This window comes from Sminthopsis crassicaudata, chromosome 4 (genome assembly GCF_048593235.1).
Source record: "Sminthopsis crassicaudata isolate SCR6 chromosome 4, ASM4859323v1, whole genome shotgun sequence".
Lineage (NCBI taxonomy): Eukaryota > Metazoa > Chordata > Mammalia > Dasyuromorphia > Dasyuridae > Sminthopsis > Sminthopsis crassicaudata.
The window spans coordinates 366,638,992-366,661,172 of NC_133620.1; the positions used below are offsets into that span (position 1 = coordinate 366,638,992).

The 22,181-nt window shown below is 39.8% G+C and overlaps 1 protein-coding gene across 3 annotated transcripts in view; it reads left to right on the forward strand.

Moving 5' to 3' along the window:
- The window catches only part of YPEL2 (yippee like 2), a 65,710-nt gene that overhangs the window by 34,370 nt on the left and 9,159 nt on the right, over nt 1-22,181 (forward strand). For all 3 annotated transcript variants that reach the window (XM_074261960.1, XM_074261958.1, XM_074261959.1), the window contains exon 3: nt 21,018-21,061. In XM_074261960.1, the coding sequence (XP_074118061.1) occupies nt 21,018-21,061 (44 nt within the window). The remainder of the gene's footprint in view (nt 1-21,017; nt 21,062-22,181) is intronic.

Genomic DNA, 22,181 nt, shown 5'->3' on the forward strand with positions numbered 1-22,181 from the left:
CTTTCCTTACAACATCCCCTGAGATCAAATCTGACGTTTATATAATGCTTTAAGATTTACAAAGTCTTTTACTCTTTATCTCTTTTGATGAGTAGGAATACTTGCTACATTTAAAATAAATGTCAGAGTCAAGATTATGGTTGATCTCCAAAACCTGCTTTTATTATATACTTGTATTCATGCAAAGTCTGCTGGTATAGGAGAGAGGATGCTAAATTGGTTTGTAGTTATGTAAAACAGTTTAATAGTACTAGTAATGGGCATAGGGTTATGCAGAATCAGAAGAACTGATGTCTTCCTCTAAACAGTGTTCTGATAGGGTGAATGGTAGGGTAGATGAAAAGAAAATGCAAAATGCCAGTTTCCTTAGTTCAGGGGCTTTGTTGGGTATGGAGCCCTTCATTCTGCTGTGCCTCAGATGGGGGATGGGGCTGTGTAGATTCTCCCACTGGTTCAGTGAGTGCAATGGTGGGTGGTGGGTGGAATCACAGCATTATTTCAATTGCTGTTCTCTTTTTGCTAAACAAGTATAGTTAGATTCACATAACTTAATGCCCAGGTGATGTAACTTTTGTTACCCTAATTGCAAGCAAGGTCTGAAGAACTAAAATTTGACTTTGCTGCATCTGGGAGGATGGCAAGGGCAAATTTGTGACTTATGCATCTTATGTGTTTTGTGTAGGGTCATTAGGCAGCGTATGACACTCTGCTTTAGACCTTGGCACTCTAGAGCATGAGCTCTTCACCTTTTTTGTGTCAAGGACCCATTGGCAGTCTGGTGGGTGGTTGCCTTTATTTACTATAATTGGAGGACATGTTTTTTGTTTTTTTTTTTCCCCCAAAAGTTCAAGGATATTTATCCAAGGACCCTTTCGGAGTCCATAGTCCCCAGATTAAGAATCCCACTCTGGAAGAAGGGTGTGTTGAGTTACTGGAGGAAAATCTTCCATTCTGTATGAACCTTCCCTTGGAAATTAATCCGTAATCCACCAGCTGACCTCCATGTAAGCTGGTGGACTGTATCAGTAACTCCCAAAGATCGGTGTTGACATAGCCTGGATTTGATAATGAGGAGAACAGTTTGAAGGCCTTGACATAATTGTGTGCACTATTATTGGCTTACAGTGGAGCCAAGCCCAGACTTAGCTCCTAGAATGGACTTGGGCAACTGGGCGGGCCTGTCTGACCTGCTATTGAAGTCAGTAGGTAAAACCCCTCATGGAACCTCCTGTCTTCTTCCAGTGAACTTAATCTGAACTATGAAACTCCTCTTATTTCTAATTCAGATTTCCAATTCAAATTTTGTCCTGAGCCTAGGAATGAAGTGGGGGAAGAGTTTATTCATCTGTTTACTTATTAATTCTTTTCTTCCCTGAAACCTAAAGAAGTTAAACCTTGGAAGTAGGTAAGGCAGTTGTCAGATTCTCAAGCTCTTGCTGAGCCAGGGACCTCTTGAGGGATGGGGAGAGGGCTATGGTGTCTTTGGGGCTTAACATCCGTGTTCTTCAGAGGAAGAGAAAGTCCTATTCCAAACTTGAAAGCTTCTGCACACAATCTTATGTATTTCATTTTATGCTTTTAAAAAACATTTCTGAGAAGAGGTCCATAGACTTCCTTGATTGCCCTAGAGACATTAAGACACAAAAAGGCTTAAAAACTACTGATGCATCAAGTTTCAACATTTTCTTAAATGGGTGGGAGTCACTAAACTTTGAAACCTCAGTTTTCTCCTCATTAATAGACTAATTCACAGAGGTAATGGTAGAATCAAATAGACATGAATTCCAATTTAGCCTTAGCTGTGAGATCCTGGACAAGTCCCATAATCTTTGTCTGCCTTGGTCTTTTCAAGTGTAAAATGGAGATGATATTAATATCTATTTTATACATGGTTTCTTGTATGTAGTTCAGATAATATTTGTAAAGCACTTAGGACTTTGTGTCTGGAACACAGTAGGAGCTTAATATCGTTGGTTCCTTCCTTTTTATAATGGTTGATTTCTTCCTCTCTTCTTTTCCCCTTCTCCCTCTTCCTATCTCTCCCTTCTTTTCTTCCCTTTTTCCCTTCCTTCCTTCTTTCCCTTTATTTTTTTCCTTCCTTTCTCCCTCTGTAGGAAGAAAAGGACTCAGATCCACAGTCAGCCCTCAGACCTGAATACTTTAAGGGATGCCACCAAATATATTGCTTTCTCATTAGATCTCCTGCCAGTTTCATGCCAGCATTAAGTTGTCCCAAGTTCTTTGTCTCCTATTTCATTCTGTTAGATGGCTATCCATCAACCAAGGTGCCTTTTGGGCTTAGTTTTTCCTTGGGAGATAAGGGCAGAGAAGGAAGAAGAAGGGAGGATGCTGGAGGAATTGACCAAATCCTGTTCAATGATAGGGACGATAGCTCAGTTCTGCCCTAGGTATAGTATACCAGGCCCTGGGTTGTGGCTGATTCTGGTCCTTTATCCAAGGTTGGAATTTGACTTGGCTAGAAAACAATTGTGCATATGCTCAGGCTTTACATTTCCAGTGGAAACTGGGGGCTGAAGGTTCATAAGTGTCAGGAGATACAGGGAACGGCTGTGTTTGGTGTGTGGGCTGGGGGAATGTGGGGTGGCCTCCGGAGCCAGGCCCTGTCTCTGTGGGATCTGCCCGAGCCAGGCTCCAACACTAGGAATGTTTTTTAGTGATGTTCATTCCCTGGGCTGGACCCAGCTAGGACATTAGTTGTGCTTTGGAGTAAGTAGAAGAAACAAAATGTTCCTGAATCTGGATCTACAAATTAAGGGTGGCAGCTTCTCTCTAACACACACATCATACACACGTATCTCACACACACAGAAAAAAAAAACCCATGAAAATTCCTCATTGCCAGACCTTACTCTCCAGTAACTGACTGGGTAGACTGGTTTTTAGTTACCAGACTGAAATGGGTGAATACACATTGAAACCGGCAGCATGGTTATAACCAGGAAGAAGGAGTGGACAATATACAGGATAAGACCCATAGGCTCTGTTCTTTTTTTCTGTGTGGCCCTCTTGTTTCTTAGGCTGACTCTCCTCTCCAAGGACATAGCCTGAACCTCTCTCCATAACTATCTGCATAAGGTACAGTGTGGACCCCACTTGCGGTGCTTTATTATTGAAGTTCCCTAAGGCCTTTGCTTTCTGATAGTTTAACCTACAAGGTGGTCCCCTAGCATTTCCATCCCTTTTTAGCTCTCCCCAAACACACACACTCATACTTTCTCTCTCTCTCTCTCTCTCTCTCTCTCTCTCTCTCTCTCTCTGTCTCTGTCTCTGTCTCTGTCTCTGTCTCTGTCTCTGTCTCTGTCTCTGTCTCTGTCTCTGTCTCTGTCTCTGTCTCTGTCTCTGTCTCTGTCTCTGTCTCTGTCTCTCTCTCTCTCTCTCTCTCTCTCTCTCTCTCTCTCTCTCTCTCTCTCTGTCTCTCTCTCTGTCTCTCTCTCTTTCTCTCTCTCTCTCTCTCTCTCTCTCTCTCTCTCTCTCTCTCTCTCTCTCTGTCTCTCTCTCTGTCTCTCTCTCTGTCTCTGTCTCTCTCTCTCTCTCTGTCTCTCTCTCTGTCTCTGTCTCTCTCTCTCTCTCTGTCTCTCTCTCTGTCTCTCTCTCTTTCTCTCTCTCTCTCTTTTTCTCTCTTTCTGTCTCTGTCTGTCTCTGTCTCTCTCTCTCTCTCTCTCTTTCTCTCTTTTTCTCTCTCTGTCTGTCTCTGTCTCTCTCTCTCTCTCTCTTTTTCTCTCTCTCTTTCTGTCTCTGTCTCTGTCTCTCTCTCTCTCTTTCTCTCTTTTTCTCTCTCTCTGTTTCTCTCTCTCTCTCTCTCTCTCTCTCTCTCTCTCTCTCTCTCTCTTCTCTCTCTCACACACACACACACAGAATGAGACACACACACACACACACACACACACACAGGCAGAATGAGCAAGAATTATTTGTCCAGAGTCCAAAGACCTGATTTTATTTAAAACAAAGCAAAAAAAGTGTAAAGAAATGTAGCTATTAAGTGTTTGTCTTGGAATGACCTCCTCTCAGGAGCCCCAGCTGAGGATTCTGATTAAAAATAGATCTGAGGAGCACTTCCTGCTCAACTGATAGCAAATGCTCTGCCTTGGCTCTGACCTCTCCTCTCTGAAATCTGCTCCATGTTTCCATAATGCTAATTGAGTTCTTCTCTAGGCCTAATCAAAGAATCTTTCTGCCGGCTACAGACAATCCCTGCTGCTGGCCGCCTTCACCCTTCATGGAGCAGGCCGGAAAGTGCCAGGATTTGTGTGGAAAGTCCTGGAGGAGGCCAGCTGGCTGGGCCCTGTAATGTCAGAACTCTAGCAAGAAGCTCAGCTTTCTAACACCTCCTGCCCTCATTGCTGCAAGAAGGCAAAAAACCATCAATGAGAGAAGAAAAGCAGTGGGCCAGGGAGGTGATATTGTATATTATCAGGTGTGAGCCGGACAGATGCTTATCATTGGAAGGGAGGCATAGCCTCCCCAGACACACAGACTGGAGGTTGTAGTGGGCTTTGGATCAAAAGGCATATGATACTTACTTTTAACACTGGGCAGATCACTTCACCTTTTCACTTCCAGTTCCGCCTGAAAAATGGGTACCTGCCTCTCAGGTAGCATTACTTTCTGTGTGCATTATACACAGTTAATTATTTTATTAAATTATGGGTTTGACCAGTTATTCTCCTACCTTTATAATGGCTCCTTATTACCTCTAAGATCAAATACATAAGATTTCTGTTTGGCATTTAAAATCATTCATCATAAGTTATCTTTTCCCAGTCTTATTAAACATTACCCCACTTCTCACCCCCTCCCATGCACTGGTTCAGCCAAACTAAAAGTCTTGAAGACTTTATAAATGAGATCTGTAGTGAACTGTGCCTTTCTCTTTGGTCTTTCCTCCCAACCAGTCAATGATTTCTTCTCTTCTCAAATTGTATGTATTTTTATATCTACATAGTATCTTCCCTGATAAGCTCTTTGAAGGGAGAGATAGTTCATCTTTTGTCTTATTTGTATTAAGTACATTTTGTCAATGTACTTAGCTTCCAAGTACATTGATATGTGAGGATCAAATGAGATAGAATTTTGAGCATTTTGAGAATTTAGTTCCATGGAAAAATTCTTTGAAAATAGAAAGCAACGTACAGAATAATATATTACTGTGATCAATCATGTGTTGTCAGGGAGTTTTAGGAGCCATTCTTCACTTCCCATGGTGATGCTATGCTCTTAATCTTCAGGAAGCCACGTACAGTCATTGAAGAGTTACATTGTGATTTGGAAGTTCTTAATACTCAAAACTTGTCCTGTGAGAGTGCTGGACTTTAACCAAAGAGAAAGAGGTTCAAATCTTTGATACTTACTTGCTATGAACTTAAAAATCACTTAGGAAATCACTTAATTTCTTTTGTTAAGCTTCAGGCAATTGCTTAGGATTTTTAATCTACTAAGTCATGAGTTGCGATCTGCTTTGATGAAAGGAGATGATTATATCTGTTTCCTGGCCATAAAATGTTCTTCAAGGGCCAGCTCTCATTTCTACCATTAATAAGTCTTCTGACAATTCCAGGAAAGGCTTCTTCTCCAAAGATATCTGATACTTAACATTTATAACCTCTGATGCACAATTTAAGATTTATAATAGACTCCTGTCTAATCCTTTGTTATTATTATTTGTATTGGTTCCCAACTAGATTATAAACTCCCTTGGGAGTAGTAATCATGTTTTAGACACTATTTTATACCTCATAGCAGCACCTGGCATCATCTCATCCTAGGTACATAACATCATCTGATAAAATATTTACTAATCTGGAGTCTTATTGGCTTGAGATTCATGCATATACAAGGTAGACATATTTATATATATACCAGAACATGCACTCGTCTAATTATTATAAATTTTATAACCTTCATTATACTATTTAACCAGTCAGTTACCAAATCTTATTAATTTTTCTTCTGCATTCTGTCCCTTTCTCTCTTCTCGCTCAGCCACTATTCTAGTTTATTATTGTCTGGACTATCACAATAATTTCCTAATTGGCTTCCTTATTCCAGGTTTTTCCCATTTCCATTCACTTGCCAAGCATTACTCCCAAAGCACAGGTCTGACTACTTAACTTTCCTGCTCCCTATTATCTCTAGGATCAAATTTTTTTTCTTCCTCCTTTTCAGCTTCATTTAAACATTAACCCTCTCATGTACTCTTAAGGTTCAACTGTATGCTTTTTGCTATCATACATGACACTCCCACCTTCACCATTTTTTTTTCACAGTTTAGATAAAAACTAACACTTTCTATAAGAGATCTTTTCTGATCACCCAACTACTTGAAATTCCTCCCTCAAATTACCTTATCTTTATATATTTATATGTACACATTGTTCCCTCCATAAGAACACAAGCTCCTTGAAGGGTGGGCAATGTTGTATGGTTTTTTTTTTTAAATTCCTTTTTGTTACAATGTGGCACATAATAATATTTAATAAATGCTTTTTAGTTGATTGAAAACTAGAATTTCTTGATGATCAGGTTAATTTCAGAAAAGCCTGGAAAGACCTCCATGAACAGATGCTGAGTGAAGTGAGCAGAACCTGGAGATCACTGTACACAGTAACAAGATTATGTGATGTGATGTGATCTGTGATGGGCTTTGCTTTTCTCAACAATTCCAATAGATTTGGGCTGTAAAATGCCAGTCACATCCAGGGAGATAATTATGGAGACTGAATGTGGATCATTTATGTTCCCCCCCCCTTACCCTTTTTGGTCTGATTTTCTTGCACAACGTGACAAATATGGAAATGTGTTATTGCACATTTTTTCCCCCCTGCGGGTGGAGTTAAGTGACTTGCCCAGGGTCACACAGCTAGGAAGTGTTAAGTGTCGGGTCCTCCTGAATTCAGGGCTGGTGCTCTATCCACTGCACCACCTAGCTGCCCCTATTGACATATTTAATCTATATTAGATGGGGAGGGGAGGGAGGGAGGAAAAAAACCACAAGTTTTACAAAACTGAATGTTGAAAGCTTTACATGTATTCAGAAAAATAAAATACTTAAAAAAAAAATAAAGTACTTAAAAAAAAAAACTAGAACATTTGAGTGATAAGTGAGTGTCCCATACTTATATGATCCCGGGGGCAGCTTGTCTTGGAGTTCAAATCTAGCCTCAGACACTACTACTTGTAAGATCTTGGACTGTGAGATGTCTTGTGTATCTCAGTTTTTGTTTTTGCTTTTTACTATAAAATGAGGATAACAATAGTACCTACCATTCAGTGCTACTGTGAAGGAAAAAATATTTGTACATTGTACAAATGCACATTTGTGAACAAAAGCACACTGTGGTGCTCAATAAATGCTTGTTTCCTTCCTCTCTAGGAACCCAGATGTTTTTACCTTTTTGGAAAAAAAAAATTTTGGAATACATTAAAGTGATTTAGTTTGCATCTCTTGAAGGATGAAAGTCTTAACCTGAAAACAAGCAGATGAGGCAGATTTATGTTAATAAGAAAATACTTCATGCAAACATTTATTTTTATAAACAAACATTTTAAAACATGAGAGAAGATAGTTCTTTAGTGTCTAAAGCCTTCATTTAAGGAGTTAAGGCATCTCTTTGCTCCAAAAAAATCAGTGATCTGGTCTATTCAAGCTTGGATTGAACTGATAGGTTATACTGCATCTCTGTTGTCAGAGCTGAAGGTCTCTGACTTTCTCTGCTTTGGGTAGTGGTCTTTTCTTGATGTTTATATTTTTTTACCCTTTCTTCCCAGCTTGGTTTTTGTTCTTTTATATAATCTAGTTTCACTTTGATTTTCTGCTTCTCCCTTGAGCCTTACCACCCTGGGAAAACAGAAGACAGTCCAGATATTATTATCTTTCTCCCACAACTCTCCCTCTTCCTCTCCCCCCCACCCCCCAGGCAGTTGGGGTTAAGTGACTTCCCCAGGGTCACACAGTTAGGAAGTGTAAGTGTCAGTTCCTCCTGACTTCAGGGTTGAAGTTCTATCCACTTCACCACCTAGCTGCCCCTTGTTTTTCTCTTTTTAAAGAAAAATCAGAGGTATTTAGTGAGATATCAGGTGATATTTGAACCCAGGACTTCATGACATCATATCTGGCAACCTAACCACTGTACCATATTGCCTGTATTTGTAATTTCTGAGAGTTTTATTGTGTAGTAAGGGAGGAGCCTGAGGGTTTATCTGGTAGCCCCTAGACTACTAACTAAACCCACAAGGTTTATGAATCAGAATGGTTGTTGTTGTTATTGTTTCTTTATAGCATGAAATATCCAGACCTAGCAGAATGGATATTTATGTCAGCCTGTCTGATCTTTCTCTTCCCTGCAGGGAAACCAACTTGACAAACTGAATTAAGATCATTAAGATCTGAAGGTTGCTTGGTAAACTTGGAATCTTTAAAAGCTGAACAATCTTAAGATGCATTTTTGTTTAAGGTTCCTATATACCTAAAGTGTTCTAGAAAGGGTCTCCTTTTGTGAGCTCTGTAAAAAATTTTTTTAATTTATTTTTTCAATAGTATTTTATTTTTCAAATACATGTAAAAGTAGTTTTCAACATTCACCTGCAAAATCTTGTATTCACATTTTTCTCCCTCCTTTCCCCCACTCCCTTCCACAAAAAATCAAGCAATCTAGTGTAGATTAAATATATGTAGTTCTTCAAAATATATTTCTATATTTATCATGCTGCACAAGAAAAAACTGTGAGAAAGGGAAAAAAAAAACCCGCAAAAGCAAACAATAAAAAGGTGAAAATACTATGATTTGATACATACTCATTCTCCATAGTTCTCTCTCTTGGATACAGGTGGTATTTTCCATCCCAACTCTTAGAATCTCACCTCATTGTTGAATATAACATTATTCATAACAGTTGATAACATAATCTTGTTACTGTGTACAGTGTTCTCCTGATTCTGCTCATTTCACTTAGCATCAATCACATAAGTCTCTCCAACCTTGATGATGATGATACATATTTCATATGTCCATATGCCATAAATTTTTCAGCCATTTTCCAACTGATGACCATCCCCTCAATTTTGAGTTCTTTGCCATTACAAAAATGACTGCTACAAGCATTGTTGCACATGTGGGTCCTTTTCCCTTTTATCATCTTTTTGGGATACCGACCCAGTAGGTATCAAAGGATATCTGAGCTATGTAAACTTTAGACGACGCCTGTCCTGCTCTGCAGTCTTTATTACAGCATTATTTCTCATTTTAATTCAAATTGAAATTCCCATGTTTCCATAAGATTCTTCAGTAGACATTTTTTTAAAATAAAAGAAAAATCGGCATAATCAACCAAATTATTTTGATTTAATATAATTATTTTCTGGACTTAAACTTTCTGAGGAAGAATCCAGAAGCCTTACCATACAGACACATAAAAAGCTAAGGATTCTTTCTCCCTTCTTTTGATTGAATGGCAGCCCCTTGAGTCGAGGGACTACTGCATTTTTTGTCTTTATAACACTAGCACCCATCTCCTGGCCTTATATAGGAGACACTGATATAGAGGAGAGAGCTATAAGCCAGAAAGACTGGATTCAAGTCTTTTTTTGGATACTTGCCTATGTGACTTACTTGCATCTGTAGGGAAAGTTTCCTTACCTAAGAATTTCCTATATCAATGAAATCATAGGTCTCCAGGGCATACCCAGGGTTATACTATAGATTCTGTTTGCCATGATTTCAGATAGTTAGAACTGAAAAGAGACCTTGGAGGCCAATTAAAAAAATTCTTTTTCAAATGAAGATCTACCTTCTTACCCCTTACCCCACTGAGAAAGCAAACAAAAAACAAAAATGACTCACTCATGTAAATATATATATTTGTTTCCCTAATTACATTAAAAATTTTTTAACATGTTTGAAATTTTTGAGTTAAATTCTCTTCTTCCTTATGTTCCCTTCTCCTCCCTCATTGAGAAGGCCACTAACTGATATAGTCCTGCAAAATGGATTTCCATGTCAGTCCTAATGTGAAAGAAAACATGGACCAAGAAAAATAAAAATGTTTCACTCTGTATTCAGACTCTATCAGGTCTATCAGTTTCTACTTCCAGAATAGAACTGTCTTAGATCAACTGTATTGCTGAGAATAACTAAGTCATTCATAATTGATCATCACACAGTATTGCTGTTATTGTATACAGTGGTCTCCAGATCTCCTCATCTCACTTTGTATCTGTTCAATTAAGTCTTTACAGATTTTCTGAGAGCATTCAGTTTGTCATTTTTTATGGCTTAATAATCTGTCACAATTATATACGACAACTTGTTCAGCAATTTCCCAAATGATGATTATCTCTTCTGTTTCCTATTCTTTGCCACTTATAAATATTTTTGTACATATAACTTTTTCCTTTTTGCTATCTCTTTTAAGATACAGACCATGTCCAACCTGCTTATTTTACAGAATAGGAAATTTAGGCCCAGAAAGGCTAAGTAAAATGGTCAATATCACCCAGCTAGTAAATGAATAAAGAAGGAATATTAGAACCCAGGACCTCTGGTTCCAAATTCATTATAAACTTTTTCCCTCTTTCTTTGTGTACTTCCTACTTGTTTTAATTGTCTTATAGCATTTAATTATATGAATGTACAATGCTTTATTTAGCCTTTTACTTATTGTTGGGCATTCTTTTTTTTTTATGTTTGGAAGCTGGTTTTTTTTCTTTTTGATCATGATGATATATTTAGATATTAAGAAAACTGTTGAGTAGATAGCACTTGTTTTCAGTAAAACTTTAAAAAGTATATTTCTAATAGTGAATTATGGTCCAGAGGTATGATTAGATTTGTGAAATCTGACTATGTACATTTGAGGCCTCCCTGTAGGCTACTCAGGGCCTTAACCTGATCAATAAACAAAGATGGATTTCTTCTGGGGAGGTTTCTTGTTTAAAAGTTATGCCCCATTAATCTATCCCATCCCTTAGTGGGTAATGACTCTTGGAGCCTTAAAGTATTCCATTTCTTTTCTTTTTTTTTTTAATAATAGCTTTTTATTTTCAAATAACTATTCAACAAAGATTTCCAAATGGTTTCCACCATTCACCCTTTCTGTATGTAGATGGTTCTCTCCATCACAAGTCTACTGGAATTGGCCTGAATCTCCTCATTGTTGAAAAGAGCCATGCCCATCAGATTTGATCATCCCATAATCTCGTTGCTGTGTTCAATGTTCTCTTGATTCTATTCACTTAGCATCAGTTCACATAAGTCTCTCTGGGATCACTGATTGTTATGGAACAACATTCCATAACATTCATACATCATAGCTTCTTCAGCCCTTCCCCAATTGATGGGTATCCACTCAGTTTCCAGTTCCTTGCCACTATAAAAAGGGCTGCCACAAACATTTTTGAGTATGCCATTTATTTAGAATTATAGAAATAAGTTGGAAGAAAACTTGGGTATCTTCTATAGATTCTGAGATGTTTGGAATTGAGAAAAAGGACCTTAGAGATTATTAGATCCAAACCCTTCATTTTGTAGACGGGGTGACTGGGGCTTTAAGGAGAAAAGCAACCTGTCCAAGTTCAGGTCTTTCCTCTAAATTTTCAGATTATCTCACCTTCTGAGGCCATTAACCACTTGGGAAAGGCAGGAAACATTTTTTTATAATAGCCTCCATCAATTTCTTTTAGAAGATAGCTTTTCAGACAATAGCTTTTACATAAGAACTGCTTAGCTTGAGGACCTTCAGTGTCAACTGAAATAAAATTCATTAAAATTTGATAAACATTCTTCCTAGTCTCACACTATGATTTCCCTCCCTCTTCCCCTAAGTCCATTATGAGGTTGCTTCAATGGATTGTTTTAAGTTTTATTGACACTTCATGCTTTTGTCAGCCATTTATAAATATGTCCCTATTCAGGGTGCCTTCCCTTGTAATAAAGAAGAAAAAAAACATTGAGTAAAACCGGCCAGCATCTGAAAATATAATCAGCATTCCACTTCCTCAATGCAACAAGAGTGATGAAATTCTTCATGTTTTCTCAGCTAAGATTGGTCTTTATAATTATAGTTTCTTTTTAACAGTTAATAGAGATCTGGGAGAATTTACAGATTATTCTCTCCTTTATGTTTCTGTTTATGTGCCAAAATGTGACAACAGCTATATGGAATTGCCTTTTTCACCTAGTTAAAATCTGTTCAGAAAAGTACAGGCTTTTTTTTCCCCCTTCCCCCCCACTGTAATACCAAAACAGTTATTGTCAACAATAGCTAGATCAGAGTTTAACCAAAGGTGTCTAGCCCTTCTCAAGAACGGTCAACAATTACATAGCTTTTGGGTTTCTTTTTATCTTTTTAGGGAGATGTCAACTTTTAGTGTCTCATTTTCCCTGGGTGATTAGAGAGCCTGGGAAGGATGTTGAAAGTTGGCAACCTGAGTTTTCCCACTGGTTGAATGTTTACATTGGCTTTCTTCATTCCTAACCCTTTGCCACCGATTTGGAGAGGTTCTCTTGCTTTTGGTTCAGTTGGTGACAACAGCATTGTCTGAACTTGAGCTGAGTGAGGTTCCTAGAACTCTCTGGAGAAGTAATTTTTGTTTTTAATTTTTACTTTATGGACCATCATTTCAGTTGTGTCCCAACTTTTTGTGACCCCCATTTGGAGTTTTGTTGGCAAAGATTTTGGAGTGGTTTCTGCCATTTCCTTTTCCAACTTATATTATAGATGGGGAAACCAAGGCAAGCAAGGTGAAGTGACTTGCCCACTATCACAGAGGTAGTTAAAGAGTTCAGATTTGAACTCAGGGCTCTATCCACTAACTGGAGCAGCCTTTTGAATGTGTTCATAGGCTTAGTTCTCTGGGGAGACTGCCAAGATGGTCAGAACCCATAATGTATTCCTTCTCATTTCCCATCTTTTAAAGTTCTAAAGATGACATCTAGGGATAAAGGTGGAATGTGGATGGAAGAGACTTTGGCTTGGAGGGAAAAGTTTTTTCATTTTATAATAAAATATTAAATACGAGTACCTTAGATATTAACTGGTTGTCACTCATCCTCAAACTTTGTTTCTGCGTCTGTAAAAAGGGATGATAATATCCACTTTATAAGGTCTGCTTTAAGGAAAGTGTTTTAAAGATCATATGTAGAGAGGCCTGGACCCAGGAAACTCAAAGTATTGAAAAATTAAAATTAAAGGGGCCTTTTTTTCAAAGTATTGAAAAATTAAAATTAAAGGGGGGACTTTTTATTTGCTTGCCTAGGCTTAGTTAGCCATACCTTCTCTATGTAAATGTGAATTGCTTAGTATTTTGGGGGGAGGAGGAGGGCTACTCCTGAATTGTTCAAACCTGGCCTTTGCCACTCTAACTCCTAGGAAAGATAAGATTTCCAATCTGATGATAAGTAACTAAGTTCCTAGTAACCCCTTTTTAACAAATACGATATGGCAGCTTCTTCCCCAATTTCTGTCTTTTCAAGTCCTTAGAATTCATGACACTCAAATGCATCACTTAGACATTTCCTCCCAGTTCCTTCTCCATTTGTCTTGTCTCCCAGTGAGTGTGTGGAGACACCTATAATTCACAGAAACATGAAACTCTAATGGATAGAAGGATAGGTGGTTCAGTGGAGTCAGGAAGGCCAGCCTAATCCAACCCTTTCACAGAGATAGAAATACAAAATCACTAGGTCATCTTGTAAAAGAAAGCAAGTCACAGTGTAAATACAGAAAGGATATCTACCCTTAAAAACCACCCACCACTGCCACAGTCTTTCCTTAAAACTGGCTTATCTTGGAAAACCTGAGAGATCAAGCCTTTTTTTTTTTTTTTTTTTTTTGCCAGGAAGCATGGTAGATACTGGGGATTCAAAGACAAAATTTCTTAGGAGGAAACAGCTCAAAAGGGTGAAGTGCCTTGTAAGCATAGGCTGTGGAATATTGGGCAGAAGTCTATAAAATGCTGGGCCAGGACTCAAGAAGGCCTGAACACATACTTTCTTACCTGTGTAACCTCAGGTAAATTGTTTAACTTCTGTCTGCCTCAATTTCATCATCTGTAAAATGAGACAACAGCGGCTACCTCTTGGGGTTGTTCGATAAAATATTATAAAAATTGCTCTGTGTATCTTAAAGTGATATGTGTTATTAAATATTACTTACCAACTACTACCGAAATCATCTTGTCTAACCCCCTGCCTTGAGGTAGTAATATATAGATTTTTGTTTACTTCTCAAAGAAATTGGCCTGGGGGAATTCCCCAGCTTTCTTACAAGGCTTGTGTTGTCTACTGTGTACTAGCACTCCCACAGTTAGGAAATGTGCTCATGGCTAGTCTATTATTTCTCTTACTTTAATGTGTTAATTTCCTCTTGATCCTATTTATGTAAAGAAGAAAGAAAATTCTTTTTATACCTAAAATACTCTCCCTCCTCCCCTTGTTTCTCCCCCCTCCCCTTTCCTCTTGCTAAATAATTCCCGTTTCTTTAAACAGAATTCATATTCTAATTGTGGGATTTTTCATCATCTTCATTGTTCTCCTCCAAGTCACCCTCCCTACTTTTTCCCCATGTGCTTCCTTAAAGGTGATTTCCAAGCTGGATTAGGCTCAATTGATTTTGCAAGGCAGAAGGCATTGGTTTAGACTCTGGCAGCTAAGAATGTAGCTTATTTTGACCTCAAAGAGATTTCTCTCTGCACCTCTCCCCCAAAGGCCGAATACTTGTAGTCCATGAAATCAACCACTGTACGCAGGTCCATGGTTGCCATTGGTGCTCCTCTCTTTGACATTGGTTGGATTCTGGCCTGTCCCTAGTACAGGATGCTTACATTCGCTTGATCCCCACGTGGGCAGGGAGATAGCGTTCCCTACCACTCAAGACTTGTATAGTCAGTAGGAGGTGGCTAAGAATCTCAATCCACTTCTGTCCCGTGTGCCTGAAATTTACTAGGAGCAAAACCTTTCTTTTATCCCACAGTGAAACCCATCTAAGGGTTCTGTTTCCATTGCTTCATCTACAAAGCTCAGTTTTCCCTGAGGGCACAAGAGATTTTTTTTTTTTTTTTTTTTTTTTTTTAATGGGCAGAATGTCTGCTCTGAATCAGTCCTTAGGGATAGGGCTGGAAGAGGCCTTAGTCAATTAATAGGAGAGGAAATTGACACCCAAAATCATTTCTTTTTTTTTTTTCCCTGAGGAAATCTGGGTTAAGTGACTTGCCCAAGGTCACACAGCTAGGAAGTGTTAAGTGTCTGAGACTAGATTTGAACTCGGGTCCTCCTGAATTCAGGGCTGGTGCTCTATCCAGTTCCAAATTCAGAGTTCTTTCTGATTTTGTCTTTGTGATCTTCTGGGCCCAGAAGAAGTGTGAAGCAAACCTCAAGAAAGCCACATACCATTAGTATCATTGGTTTTCAGTTATGGCTTCTTTTACTTCTACTGGGTTAAAGAAAAAAAAAATCTCATCCAAGCTTCTCCCATCTTATGGTTTTCCATAAACCCTTTTATTTTCCTATCAAAAAAAATCTTTCTGTGCTGCAAATCTTATGATGGCCACACTCTAGGCAGGGTCTGCTTACTCCTTCCTATACCAGATTGGGTTAAACCCTGTTTCTCCTATTGTATTTGCCTCTTTTTTTTGCCATTACAAAATCTAATTTGCATTTCTGCTGTGGCTCTTCAAAAAGGTTTGAATTTTCTTCCTGTCAGACCTCTTCTATGGTATCTGAATGAGGTTGAATGAGTACTAATTCTTCAAAAACACAGGTAATCCCTAGAAAAAAAAGAATATACTGACTTCACATTAGGGTATAGATAGCTCTTCTTAGATTTTTTTCATAAGGTCATAAGGTTTATAGTTGGAGAGGACTTTCAAGATAATTTGGTCCCATTCACTCTTTTTACAGATGAATAAACTGACTTACAGAATTGTAATTTGGTCCAAGGTCAAAAAACTAGGTACCTAGAATAGACAGTCGGGATTTGAATTCAGGTACTCAATTCTTTCTTTCTACTGCTTCATAGCAGAAGTGGAAGAAAACCAGCTCTAAGACCCCCATTGGTGCCCTTTCCTGCTGCAGAGAATAATTTTATCAGTACTTCAGGCTTTCTATCAACCCCATTTAGTAAGTCAGGATCTCATCACTGAGATTCAAATTCAGATCTTCTTTTTCAAATCCCCACTATACCAAGTTGTCCCTAAAACAAAGATAAATAGGAGAGAGTATGTGGGCCTATTTGCCTAGAGAGAGATTATTATTGTGTTATTAGAATACAAGAATACTGTAAAAATAGGGCTTGCGTCATTTTTTGTACTTGTATCCCATAAGCTTAACATAAGGTCTGCCTAATACATACTTGTTGATTAATTGACTGAAGGATGGCACTATGTAGAAAGGAGACCACTGAAAAGGTTGGTGGGAGGGGTGAGGAAAGGAACAAAAAAAAATCTGCCAAGTGAAATTTATTTTAAAGAGAACAGATCTTGCCTCCTTTCCAGTGTTCTTACTTTCAGGGATAGCAAAGACCCTCTCGGCAGCTCTTTGGAGGTTGGAAGTCTGGGGATGAGGGATTATTTGGAGCTGCCCAGCATGACCATGACCCCATTCCCTTTGTCCTTGCATCCCTAGTTCCTGACATCAAGTCAGGAATATTTGATTATTTTATGTCTCAGATTTTCCAAGATAGGCCCAACAACTGATGGTGTAGTAGATAGACCACTGATATCAGTAGGAACTGAACTCAAATACAGCCTCAGATACTTAACTAGCTGTGTGATCCTGAGCAAGTCACTTACCTGGAACTGCCTGACCCCCCCAAAAAAGGGAAAAAAATCAACCCCCACAAGGAAAGACTTGTGGTGATTGTTACTTTTTAAGGATAGAGATATATTTTCTTGAATTTGGAATCTGACCTGGGTTCTTTGAGTTAATGACCTATGTGACTGTGAGCAAATTCCCTTACCTATTCTGGGCCTCATTCTGTATAAAATGAAGGGATTGGATTAGTTCTCTCTTAGATTTGTTGATCTCCCCTCAAAATCTCACCCCCTCTTAGCTTCACTGCGCACCTCTCAGAAGTACAGAACATCAGGGAATAATTGTTAGAAGTCATTAAAATTGTTGTTCAAGTTGTGTCTGAGTCTTGTGACCCCCATTTGAGATTTTCTTTTCTTTACTCTTTTTGATGATATTCCCTTATGAGCATAGGAAACAATTACATTTCCAAAGAAACTAATGCACTAATATTTATACTTTTCATTTCATTTTGGGCTAGTCTATTATCCCCATTTGGGGTTTTCTTGACGAAAATGCTGGAGTAGTTTGCCATTTTCTTCGCTAATTCATTTCATAGATGAGGAAACTGAGGCAAAAAGGGTCACACAGGTATTTATCTGACGCCATATTTAAACGTATCTTTCTGACTCTAAGCCCAATGCTCTATCCACTGTGTATTTAGCTGCCCTAAAATTAAAATTACTATACTTTATATGCAGCTTACGTGTCTCCTGGGAGAATGCAGGCTCCTTGACAGCAGGGACTGTAGTCACTTTTGTCCTTAGTGCATAATAGGCCAGGTGCCCTAATTTGAAGATTTAGGAAATATGGTCCCCACTCTTAGGATAAAAACTATCCAGGCTCTCTGGCATGGGAAGTGGAAAATGGAGACTCCTTTGGAATAAGCAGGCCCTTTGAGAGCAGAATTGAGGTAAAGGGTGGAGACTTGAGAAGAACAGCCAAGATATGGGAGGGAATGTGCATGTGCTTGTTCTGAGGCCCCTTCCCAACCTGAGCATGGCCTCTTTTTAAAAATGGCTCTGCTGCTGGTAATGAGAGCTACTCCCAATCCAGGCTCTCCAAGTGGCCAAAAATAAGTAATAAGTGGCTTGGCTACCAAATAGGAAAGCCATTTTTTTTTTTTCGTTGTTTTTAGAAGACAGAGGGCTGGGCCAGGAGCTATTCTTTAAAGGTCATAACATTTGAGTTATAAAAATCACTTTTCCTGAAGGTCTAAAAGCCAGCCTCAATTGGTGTTCAGGTCCTGGAAAAGAGCTGCCTTGGGGCCTGGCAGTATTGACAGCAAACAAATGGGCCTACAGTCTAGTCTGCTGGATCTCTCCCTGGTCTGGAATTCTGTTTGCTTAACTCTCTAATTGCTTCCTTAACTTCCTCTGCTGGCTCCTGTCAGCTTGAGGCTGGCTAAAGAGAAGGCTTTGTGGGAGCCCCCAAAGGGATCTGTCTGAAAGGGAACCCAGCCTGGGTTCTTCCTGAGGGTCTTGTTTGCAAGATCCCCATTCTTCTGGGGCTGCTTTCCCCTTTAAAATGTTGACTTAGCATTAGTTCCCTAGGGTGAAAGCCAAAGAGAGAGGCTTTGCCTTCCAAAGTGTGATCTGTCTTCTGATGTCAGGCAGGAGAATTAGAGATTCATACGAGCATTGCCCTAGACTCCCTAATCATCTCCTGTGGGTATCTGAGGGAATGCGTCTATACTAGATCAGCACAGCATGGTTTAGCTTAGACATGCAGAATAGAAGGGAGAATGAGGGATCAGGTATTCCAGTGTAACGCTTGCAACCTAAATGGTCGCTGGCCAGTTTGGATTTTCCTTCTTTGCTCTGCCATCTGTCCATGCTCTGATTATTAATTACAAAAAACATATATTGAGTGCTTACAACATTGGGAGGTAGTGGGTCCCCAGTGGTGTATACTAGCTACCGACATGATCCCTATTATAATGATTGTAAAAATGGCAGTTCGTATTTTAGTTGCAAAACAAGATGTTTGTATGTATCCTATGTTACAAAATGGAGATCAGAAATGGTACAAAGTGATGTAAAACAGGAAGCTTGTCATGTTGGCTTCCTTTCCTGGTATCTACCAGCATGCAGTAATTTAAAAAAATTAAAAAAATTTAAAAAAGCTTTCTCCTTCTCAGCCCTGTAGCATTTTTCCATACGTTCTTCTCCCTCAATGTTTTCTTACCCCATGAGGGTTGGTTAAAGCTATATTAGGCTCCCCAGTTGCTTTTTAGTGGCCTTTTCCTCTCTGCCCTCTAGGATCAGTTTTCACATGCTATGAGCTATGGATCTAAAAGTTTAATAGTGGGTGTTTCTCGGACAAATGGACTCTGGGACCATGAAACTAGAGTGATGGAAAAGACCTTATTGACTAACTTCTTCATTTTTAAAGGGGATGAGCTCAAAACCCAGAGACTTAATTAAGGCCATTTGACTATTGAAGTTCCTAGTCTACAAATCCTTTGTCCCTGCAGGCATTTTTCCTTGGAAGCTCCACTTAGTTGTGATTCCATTTCTGAGTATCAGCATTCAAGTATCACCATAGTCCTAGCCCTCCTTGTTAGTCATTGGGGATACAAAGAATGAATTAACCCCCATTCTCAAGAATGACTGACTCTATATGGCCCTACATGGGGCTTTATGCTAGTGTGGTTGGCCATTGCCTTCTCCAACTCATTTTACAGATGAGGAAACTGAGGCAAATTAGGGTTAAACGACATTCCCAGGGCCATACAGCGAAGAAGCAAAGTGTATAAAGCCAGATTTGAACTCTGGAAGAGGAGTCTTGATTCTCACCCAGCTGCCCTTGTCCTTTCTAGTCAAGAGTTTTGATGTTACAGTCTTTGTCTACTTTGTGTCAGGAACCATGATAGGTACTGGGAATGTTGGATCTTCCCGGGATGACATTTGAGGGTGGGGATCAGTTATGGGCAGTGAATTTCCTGACTGGTTTCTTGCTTAATGACTCACTAATTCCTGCACCTGATTTCTTTCTGAGCTCAGTTCAGACTTCCCCTCCTACACGATATCTTTCCTGATTCTTTCCCCAGCTTCTGCTTAGCCAGACTTCCAGCTTCCCTAAGGCAATCTTGCCTTTATGATTTTATTTTGTACGTGTTTTGTGAGTACATAGACTTATATGTTTTGTAAATTCTCCCCTGTCTGACTGATTATAAGCTCCTTCAGGGAAGGAGCTATTTCTTTTTGTCTTTTGTATTCCCAGCACCTTGCACAGGGCCAGGCGTTTTTAAGACAGTTAAATAAATACTGGTGGATTTGGTGGCTAGGTGTTCTGAATGAAGGGGGGCATTCTCTCTCAGCTCTCACCAGGCTCAGCCCACCAACACCCCCAGCAGCCCAGGACATTTAATTCAGGGGATGGTTGTCAGAAGCTATTAAAAATGCAGGCAGCAATGCAGAACATTAGCAGTCTCATGTCAGCAAGACATCCCGGTGTAACTGGAGCCAGGGAGACACGAATGGGGCCCGTGTTCACAGAGGGAGATACCAGATCACCCCCGTGGACTGTAGTTCCTGCTTCTCCAGTTCCCCACCGCCTCAGGCCCAGAGAAAGACGCTCCTGTGTAAGGGCTGGAAACAAGAGCAGTGTTTTATGAGCTGTTTGGCCACCGAGAGGTCAGGGAAGGGCTTGTGGCTCCGCATGTGTCCAAATAGAGTGTGGGCTCCGGGGAGGAAGCGAGTATGACAAAATGGTTTGGGCGGTTCTGTTCTGAAACCTTAGCCCTCCTTCTGCAGCCTTGGGCCTCCAGCAGGTTCCCTCCTGGTGATGGTTGAGAACCAGGAAATGAAACTGCCCCAGCTGGTTGTCACACCCTCTCTGACTGTAGGAAGTGGTGGATTCGCCCGCTCTGAGGGCCAACGGGCTTCCCCTCCCCCCAAAACCAAAAGCCAAAGCAGAGGCTCGAGGAAGGACTATCCCAGGTAGCCTTGGCTGCATACACAGAGGCAAAGACTCTAGTAATGTCTGTTTGTTTTTCTTTTACCTACCATCTCATCAAACAGGAACTTGGAAGCAGCCTAGAATGCTCCTCTCTCCAGACTGCCTCTGGCTCTGTGCTTTGTTACCTTGCAGATAGCACCTCAGCCTGCTGAAGTCCTTTGGGTGGTTGTTACCTAGCTAGGCCCAGGTTTCCCCAACAGGTGGACGCATGCCATTTGTATCTAACTATTGATTTGTTTTCTTGCATTTCAGTCGTTCCAAGGAAGTCAAGGACGAGCTTACCTCTTTAATTCAGTGTGAGTGTCTCTTTTGGAAGTGGTATTAAATTGTTCTTTGCATCTTTGGAAGATGGAAAAAGCAACCCTGGAGGATAATTAAACAGTAGGAGCTGCCTCCTGTTCTGATGAGACACTGCCTAGGACATAAATTAAAAAATACAGTCCATGGAGGATTATGTTCCCTGGTTTGCTTCTGATGGTCACCTCAGGGATATTTGTTTTTCTATTTTTGGAGAGGGTGGTGGGAGGGACTAGAGAGACTAAAGAAATAGCTTCCAAATTAAAATGTCATTTCTCCATTTGTTCTCCTTGTCTCTCTTTCACTCTCTCTGTCTCTCATACACACACACACACACACACACACACACACACACACACACACACACACCTTAGAGTTGCAGGCTAGTGAAATGCTTTCTGAGATCCTTGCCTCTCCCTTACCCACACATCTCGCCCCCAAGGGTATTCCCCCAGCCTCCTCAGGCAAGAAGTTTTATGACCAAACTCCAGCAGACCTCACAGGATTCATAGAAGTCTAGAATGTCAAAGTGGGAAGGGACTATTTTTTTCCCCCAAGAGTGGAGCATATGGACTCCTTTTCAGAATCATGTTTTTAAATAAATAAAACTTTTATATATGTATGTCATTGGTTTTCTTTTATTATACACATAATTACGTATGTATAAAATAAACAAAGGAAACCAATTATATATGCATGTGCTTTAAATTATAGCCATAGACTTCTAGTGTATCTTAGGTTAAGAAACCTTATTCTAGTCCAGTCTACTCATTTTAAAGGTGAGAAAGCTGAGGACCATTGGAACAGCTAGAAAAGAAGGAAATCCAATCATGACTGAGCCAAGGCCAACCCACTCAACAGAACAATAAAACTCAGAGTAGGCCAGGCTAATGGAGCAGCTCTAAACCTCCACCCCCACCTCCCCAAGTGCTGGGGCATGTACCACAATTTCCCTGGAGGAGAGAGTCCAGGCTGACTGAGAAGTATTGGGATAAGACTTAGTACATATTTAGACAAGTGTTCACTGACCCTGCATATGTTTGTGATCACCTGTCATTTGATATAAACTTGGTTCAGTCCGGCTAGAAGGGTCCTCTTCTTGGAGGGGCCATTCTCCCC